At 29.2% G+C, this 8,812-nt stretch overlaps 1 protein-coding gene across 5 annotated transcripts; it reads left to right on the forward strand.

Moving 5' to 3' along the window:
* The first annotated feature begins 1,593 nt into the window (after positions 1-1,593).
* Positions 1,594-8,541, forward strand: LOC101488906 (potassium transporter 10-like). Of its 5 annotated transcripts, none has more exons than XM_073370274.1 (9): positions 1,594-1,841; positions 2,495-2,692; positions 2,957-3,182; positions 3,832-4,077; positions 4,800-4,850; positions 4,980-5,240; positions 5,412-5,579; positions 6,214-6,468; positions 7,448-8,541. In XM_073370274.1, exons 2-9 carry the CDS (start codon positions 2,567-2,569, stop codon positions 8,413-8,415), a joined length of 2,301 nt encoding a protein of 766 aa, XP_073226375.1. In that variant the 5' UTR covers positions 1,594-1,841; positions 2,495-2,566; the 3' UTR covers positions 8,416-8,541. The 5 variants fall into 5 exon arrangements, with proteins under 5 accessions (XP_073226375.1, XP_012573777.1, XP_012573780.1 ...); XM_012718323.3 differs by having other exon boundaries at positions 1,594-1,818; XM_012718326.3 differs by having other exon boundaries at positions 1,594-1,818; positions 2,500-2,692.
* The last annotated feature ends 271 nt before the right edge of the window (positions 8,542-8,812 follow it).

Genomic DNA, 8,812 nt, shown 5'->3' on the forward strand with positions numbered 1-8,812 from the left:
TTTTTTTCAACTGATCAAGGAATAAATATATTAATAGTAAAAATAACTAATAAAAGAAATAAATGAATAGCATAATAGAGAGGAACAATAGAATGGAAAAAATGGAAACAATACTATATAATATGATATATATAGGTAAAATCGGTCTCTTTAGAAGTGCATAGTAATTTCATAAGAATGCAGTAAAATAAATATAAATGTAGAATGTAGTACAATGCTAAATTAATGGTAAATTAGAGATTATGTCATAGTATGATTTTCGTTTGTGAAAAAAGTATAATTCAAAATTTATCCTTTAATTTTCTTTGACCGTCAAACACAATTTTTATCGATTGTTGGTTGGCGGTATTTAATTTTTCAAAATACACAATTAACAAAATCATAGGATATAAAAATATTTTTATTGTATTAAAAATTAATTGTTATCCATTTATTATTTAATAAAAACATTACCTTTTTGATATTTGTGGATAATTTATTTAAATCAATAAATCTGTATTGTCCCATAACAAAACTGTAATGAAAGTCTGAATAAATTAGATGATATCTTCATAGGATATAAAAAGGAATATTATTATTACATTAAAAAATAATTTTTATTTATTTATTATTTAATATAAGTATTATCTATTTGATATTTGTGGAGATTTTATTTAAATCAATAAATCTGTACCGTCCCATAACAAAACTGTATTGAAAATCTGAATAAATTAAAGCGGTTAGAATAAATTCAATAAAAATGATTGAAAAAAAAAGAATCGGTATTAAGCTGTGAAATTAGAGACAATGAAATAAATTATTTCTATTCTTAGTACAGGTTAAAGTTTTACACAAGTTTTTTACGAAAAAAAAAAGTCTTATTTAGTTGCCAAAAAGTCACTTGTCAGTTAACGCATTCTCTCTCTCTGTCTATTTTGTCTTTTGTTGATACACACATAACTCCAAAATATCATCATCATCATTATATAATACACAGACAATCGTGATTGTGAGTCCTCTGCATTGTTGGTTTTTTCAAGTCCACAATAATTAATAATAAATTATTTAAAATGATGTAGATAGCAATTATAAATAACAAAAAATATACGAAGCTATTTTTTCAGTCGATATGTAGGAATAAATAATTTTACATAAAATGATATAATTAATTATTGATAGAAGTATCAATCATATAATGTAATCATTCAATCAATTACTTATATTAATCTATAAATATAAAATTAGTTTAGATAACCTTTTATATATATAATATATATGATAATAATAATAATGATATTAACTAGTCATATGATTCTTATAATGTATCATTGACATTTTTGACAATAGCATCATGCAGCACTAACTAACTAGTGCTTTAAACACGGAGTCAAAAATAATTATAAAAAAAATAAAAATAAAGAAGATAAATATATACTGCATAAGTAGCAATCGAACTTATCCCATAACAGTCCTTTTCAATCCAAGAAATATTCAAAATAAGCGTGTAATTCAATAATAGAAAATAGTTGTATAGAAATAAAAATAGACAATTAATAAGATAGCATTTATTCTTCTATTAAATAATAGAAGAACAACTTGTTAAGTGGGTCCAATTTGTCTCTCTATATTTCATTTTCTTTGTCAGATATCATTTTGTCAAGTAATTCCGTTACCTACTTGGTATTCTCTTCTTCAAATAACCGAACTAAAACATGGTTATGTTCTATATTCATCATTATCATTGAATTCCTATTATTATGAATCCAACATGGGAATTTTAGTTGTGTGACTGACAACAAATTACTTCTTTTTTGTGACAAGTACCAGGTTGTGTGATAGGTGAGTTGAGGTTTGAATTACAGGTTGAACAATTTATTTTTTTAATTTTCATTTGTGGAATTATATTTCAATTTGAGATTATTATATGTGTACTTGCAAATTGAACTAGTTCTAATATTGCTTCATGTTGTTATGCATTAAAAAAAATGTTTCCAGCCAAAAGTTTGGGTTGACCATTTTAAATCAATTATATTTTTTTCATTATAATTTATATGCTCTAGAAAATTAGAGTTCGAATTTTATCTGAAACAAATTTTAGTCAAATTTTATTTATATTCTGTCCAGTCTTTTTTATTTTTTGGGAACCAAAGAGTTAAAGAAATAATAATTTATAAGCTTTGTTGAGAAGCATCTAATCTGATTTTAGCTGGTGCTTTTTAGTTGACAATTAATAATAAAGTTATTGAAAAGCATCTTTTTGTGAGATTTTCAATTGAGTTTGTTTGTAAAATGAGTTTTGCCTCAATTTTGCCTTGAAACTCATTTTGAAATGAAAAATAAGGGGAGGATTGCTTTTGCAAAACAAGTTCACTCAAATTGAAATTTTCAAACTTCAATCCAAACTTATAGGTTAATTTGACTTGGCAGTGAACTTTGTTTATGTGCTGTGTTTTTGTAACAACATAAGTTCTTGTTCTGTTACTAATGTTTTTTTTTCTTGTACTTTTTTGTGAAGGGAAGGATTACACTGAGGATAAGGTGTATTAGACAGAACTTAGTAATTGGAAGTTATTGAACCAAGTTGTAAATGGCTTCACCATTGGAGATTGATGAAGAGAATGATAACAAAGGTAGTATGTGGGATTTGGAACAGAAACTTGACCAGCCAATGGATGAAGAAGCAGGAAGGCTCAGAAATATGTACAGAGAAAAAGTATGTTTCAACTTCTTTTTACATTCTTAGCTTTTGCTGAATTCCATTTTGTTTGTTTTAGGAAACAACAATTTGTTATGCATAATTGTTAGATGACTTTATTAATTGACATAATTCAATATGCCAATTTCCAATCTAATTTTGAAAACATATAATTAGTTTAGCTTTTCTTAACCTCTTCTTCAAAAATACTACTCCTTGAAAGCTTTCAGTGTGGATTTCTCAGTTCTCTCATTCCTATTAATGTTATTTTGATTTGTTCAGAAAATTTCTGCATTGTTGCTTATACGGCTGGCGTATCAGAGTCTTGGTGTAGTTTATGGAGATTTGGGAACTTCTCCTTTGTATGTTTTCTACAACACATTTCCTCATGGAGTTAATGATCCAGAGGATGTAATTGGAGCTCTTTCTTTGATCATATACTCTCTTACTCTTGTGCCTCTCCTCAAATATGTTTTTATTGTATTAAGAGCAAATGACAATGGTCAAGGTATGCATTTTTCTGATTCCTTTTGTTAATTTGCATATCTTATGATTGGAATAAGGAAGTACTATGTAATAATGTATTGTAACTTTATGCTGTGGTAATGAACTCCTTTTCTTTTAATGTTGTTTTCTATCATTAAGATTCCTGCAGAATACTTTCTGTGTAATAATGATTTTCATCTTATATGATAAGATCCAAATCTGAGAAAGGGATGTCTTCATACCAGAAAATATCATCTTATATGGGGTGTTCCAATAATATGCATGAGGTCATAGGTTCAAACTGGATTGCCACCATTGTACTTTAAAAAAAAATTATAAGTTGATTTGTTTTTTGTCAAGGACTTATTATATAAGCGCTTTTGTATGTTGTGTCTATTATTAAAGAGAGAGTGTTGTTAGATTATTTTTAAATAAGTTGTTTTCATTATCTGTCTTGGAGAATTTATCTACATAAGCTATAAAAATAACTTACAAACATATCATAAGCTATTTTCATATGAAACATCTACACATTTGGTTATGTCATAAGATACACACTAATAAACTATGTAAATAAGTAATTCAAAATGCTCCGAAGTTAAGCACATTAGTATTGGACATGTGTTTCTGTTATGCAACAAAGTTTAACTAAGCTTACATCCATGGATCAGGTGGAACACTAGCTCTTTATTCCTTGCTCTGCCGTCACGCGAATATAAAAATTATTCCGAACCAGCATCGTACCGATGAAGAGTTGACAACGTATAGCCGAACTACCTTTCAGGAAAAGTCATTTGCTGCAAAAACTCAAAGATGGTTAGAGGAACAATCATTTATCAAAAGTACCATTCTTATTCTTGTACTTGTTGGTACCTGCATGGTGATTGGAGATGGTATTCTTACCCCAGCTATATCTGGTATGTTTTCTGTCTGAATGATCTTTTTGTTCCTATTTATTTATTATATGCTTCTATGTGTTGTTCAGATAATTGTGTCTACGTCTCCTATTGCATAGCGACTACATTACCTTTCTATTACGATTCAAGATTAGGATTTACAGTGTACTTATATTTAAATACCACAATTTAGATTAAAAATTACCTTTGAATCGTACCGACTTATTAGTAACTATGATCCATACTCAAGAGTTACATTTTTGTGTGAACTTATCAAACTATGAAGCAAAACCATAAAATCAATTTAAGAGATGAAACAAAAAAACAGTGGTGAGAATATAACTTGAAATTGGTTTGGTTTAGAATGATCTTATAGTACATCCATAAAAGAAAATTCTATTAAGACTTTAAGATCTATTTGATTTGAAGAAAATATTTTATGTTTTCACTTTTTTTTCTTGTTTTAAGTATTTGTATTAGAAATAATGGAAGCAACAATACATATATATATATATGAAATCAGGAAGCAAGGTGTAAATAATGTGGTACTTTTATGCATGATATTAAGATATTAATTTTATTGTAGTTCTTTTGTTTCATTTATTTATCTATTACGTATACTTCATTGCTTATGGCTTAAGACAAACTGAGTTTACAACATTTGGCTGTTTTTACTTATGTATATATACTTAGATACTTCTCCATTTTATTCAATATACTCATTATGATATCTTCTTATGCAGTTTTATCTGCTGCTGGTGGCATCAAGGTAAATCGCCCTGAAATCGATAACCGTATGTTCCTACTACACCTTTAACAATGCATTAATCTTTTTATCTCTTCCATTATGTATATAAGATTATAGTTTCAAGTTCATTTTTGTTTAGTCTTGAAAAACATATTTTTTCTCCCTTGTATTACAGGAGTAGTTGTGGTTGTTGCTGTTGTAATATTAATTGGACTATTCAGCATGCAACATTATGGTACAGATAGAGTTGGTTGGCTTTTTGCTCCAGTTGTTCTGCTTTGGTTTCTCTTAATTGGAGGTATAGGTATATTCAATCTCTGGAGATTTGGTGGCAATGTCCTAAGAGCCTTTTCGCCTTTCTACGTGTATCGCTATTTTCAAAAGGGAAAAAAAAATAGTTGGCTTTCCCTTGGTGGCATCTTACTCAGCATAACAGGTAAGTTCCATTTTCATAACTTTTGTTTTGCTTATTGTGTTTCAAAATTTTCTATTAAGGAGAAAACTTGTGATGATTGCTTTTAAAATGTTTCAGAAACTAACACGAGCCTTTTCAGCACGTTTTAGAATGTTTAACTTATAGTTGAAAACTTTTGATGATTTGTTTCAGGGACTGAGGCTCTTTTCGCAGACTTGGCCAATTTTCCTGTCTCATCTGTACAAATTGCATTTACACTTCTTGTGTTTCCTTGCCTTCTTTTAGCATATTCTGGTCAAGCTGCTTATTTAGTGCAAAACTTGCATCATTCTCAAGATGTTTTTTATCGTTCTATTCCAGGTTCGTTATATCTATGTGAATGATTGCACATGTGTTTTAGAATTGAGAAATGATACTTTGACGCACAAATTTGACAACAATTTCGATAACAATGTTGATGGCTAACGCAGTTCAAAATATGTAGTTAATTACGTTTAGTGGATGATTAATGAATATAACAAGGTGTTGCAACTTATTAACCATCTAGTAAACGTAATTAACCACAATTTTGAACTCCATTAACTACAATATTTAGATGTTCAAATATACATGATATCTATTGACCAACTAAATTATGTTCAAACATACATGGTTTTAGGTATTCAAATATACATAATATCTATTAACCACAATTTGTGATTGTATATACACCTAAAAGTTGTGGTTAATAACATTCAAAATTGTATTTGGTGGATGGTTAATGAATTACGATATCTTATTATATTCATTAACCATTCACCGAACTAAATTAATCATGTATTTGAATTTGTTAACTATTTAAATTATGATCTAAGTTTGTTGTCAAAACAACTCAGCTCTTCGGAATATCATAAACCTATTGGAAAAACTCTCTTTTTCTTAGAATGATGCAATATTTTTCTTCATGCAGTGATTTTTATCTGTTAGATGTTATTAATTAACCTTAGTTATGCAGACAAAATATACTGGCCAGTATTTGTTATTGCAACACTAGCAGCAATAGTAGCAAGCCAGGCAACAATAACTGCAACCTTTTCAATCATTAAGCAAGCACTTGCTCATGGATGTTTCCCAAGAGTCAAAGTTGTGCATACATCAAAGAAGTTCCTTGGCCAAATATATATTCCAGATATCAATTGGATCCTTATGGTTCTTTGCATTGCTTGTACTGCTGGATTTAAAAATCAAAGCCAAATTGGAAATGCATATGGTAAGTGAAAAAACAACATTGAAAATTTGCAACTTAGGAACTAATCATTACTACATGAGAGAGTCCAAGAACTACTACTATCTCTGTCCCTACTTATAAATCCTTTTTAGAAAGAAAAAAATTGTCTCTAAATATAAGTTCCATTTCTTTTATTTTTTATTTATTTCAAATATACTTATTAATACGACTAAGTAGTCTTGGGAGATGAAAAACCAGAGTTGAACACATCTATGCACAAAAGGGTATTTTGGTAAGATTCATATCTAAAATAAACATTTTTTTTTCCTCAAACAAAAATCCTTTATTTTTATTTTTTCTGATTTGATCCTTTATTTAACTATAAGTAAACAATTTGATCTCTTATGTTTTAAAATGTTAACAATGTTATCATTTTTTTTACAAAAATTCATCAAAATTTTCAAAAAAAACTTATAAAATTAATTATCATCTTCAATATAATGAAAATTTTATCAAATTTATAACTCAAATCTTCAAATAAACTCATATTTTCATTCTTTATATTTTTGAATTTTTGTAATAAAATTAAATAAATGACCAAATCGAAAAAAATAAAATAAAAGACTGAAGTGTTATATAAAATTAAGTTAAAGTACTGCATGAAGTGTTTTTTTTTAATATATGTGAAAACACAATATGAGCTTATAAAAAGGGGGGGAGTGTTACTGCATGCATGCATTTTTGTCCAATCAATATGTAATTTATTATCAAGCTGCAAATGAATGATTACTTTCTCATTGAATGATCAAATATCTTTTTTATACAAAGTTTATGATGCTCATAACAAAAAAAAAAAAAAACTGAAAACAGAATAACTTAACTATACAACTAATTGACTAAACATAACTAACAGAACAGTTTTTGTGAACCAAGTAGCTATACTAGCTCTTAAATCAGTTAACACAGTTTAAGAACTATATAGTATGATTATTAACATGCATAATTATCATTGTAACTACAGGCACTGCAGTTGTGTTAGTCATGCTGGTTACAACACTGCTCATGATTTTGGTCATGATATTAGTTTGGCACTGCCATTGGATTCTTGTTGTCGTCTTCACCGGCTTATCATTGATCATCGAATGCACGTACTTTTCTGCCGTACTCTTCAAAGTTGATCAAGGTGGTTGGGCTCCCCTAGCAGTTGCCGGAGTATTTCTGATTGTTATGTATGTTTGGCATTATGGTTCGGTGAAGCGCTACGAGTTTGAATTGCATAGCAAAGTTTCAATGGCATGGATTCTCGGGCTCGGTCCTAGTTTAGGACTAGTCCGCGTCCCAGGAATCGGACTAGTCTACACCGAGCTCGCAAGTGGAGTTCCCCACATATTTTCTCATTTCATTACAAACCTACCTGCCATCCATTCCGTTGTTGTTTTTGTCTGTGTGAAATATCTTCCTGTCTACACCGTCACAGACGAAGAGCTGTTCCTTGTTAAGCGTATAGGACCGAAGAATTTCCACATGTTTCGGTGTGTGGCGCGGTATGGATACAAAGACCTGCATAAAAAAGACGATGATTTCGAGAAGAAGCTCTTTCACAACCTTTTCATGTTTGTTAGGCTTGAGTCCATGATGGAAGGATGTTCGGATTCGGAATACAGTTTATGCGAACAACAAACCGTGCAATCAAGAGATGCCATGTTTAATAACAATGGAAACACAGGTTCATTGAGTATTGTTGATTTATCAATTTCATCAGTGGATTCAATAGTTCCTGCTAAATCACCATTACAAGTGAATGTTACTTTTCAATCATCTAGTCAGTGTACTGAAGTTGATGAACTTGAATTCTTAAACAACTGTAGAGAAGCTGGTGTTGTTCACATTCTTGGAAACACAGTTGTGAGGGCTAGTAGAGATTCAAGATTCTACAAGAAAATAGCTGTTGATTATATATATGCATTTCTTAGGAAGATATGCAGGTAGGGAAAATAGTGTGATATTTAATGTTCCTCATGAGAGTCTCTTAAATGTTGGTCAAGTTTTCTATGTATAGTTCATTTTCCTTTCTTTACTTTGGATAAATATCAATGAGTTTTTTTTTTTTTTTCACATGTGATTACCATTTTGTGCAGAATTGCAGTCTCTTAAATGTTGTTCAGATTTTATATGTAGAGGATTTGTATCATATAATTATTTGTTACAGCCAAATATAGCATAAGAACAAGAAATTATCCAACTAGCTAGTGTAAAATATAAAAATATTATCACCATAGAACAATTCATACAAGCATCCAGGGTATAAAACATAAAACAAAACTTACAAAAGTCATATGTAGAATATAAAAGTAAATTTTTTACTTTAAATTTTACCGAAAATAAT

Source organism: Cicer arietinum, chromosome 1 (genome assembly GCF_000331145.2).
Source record: "Cicer arietinum cultivar CDC Frontier isolate Library 1 chromosome 1, Cicar.CDCFrontier_v2.0, whole genome shotgun sequence".
NCBI classification, from domain to species: domain Eukaryota; kingdom Viridiplantae; phylum Streptophyta; class Magnoliopsida; order Fabales; family Fabaceae; genus Cicer; species Cicer arietinum.

Bases quoted from the DNA above. Each gene is read 5' to 3' on its own strand.
- LOC101488906 (XM_073370274.1), top strand. From the start codon at position 2,567: ATGGCTTCACCATTGGAGATTGATGAAGAGAATGATAACAAAGGTAGT. The intron at 4,078-4,799 runs GTATGTTTTCTG...CTTCTTATGCAG, and splicing joins TCTTACCCCAGCTATATCTG to TTTTATCTGCTGCTGGTGGC. The intron at 6,469-7,447 runs GTAAGTGAAAAA...TTGTAACTACAG, and splicing joins CCAAATTGGAAATGCATATG to GCACTGCAGTTGTGTTAGTC.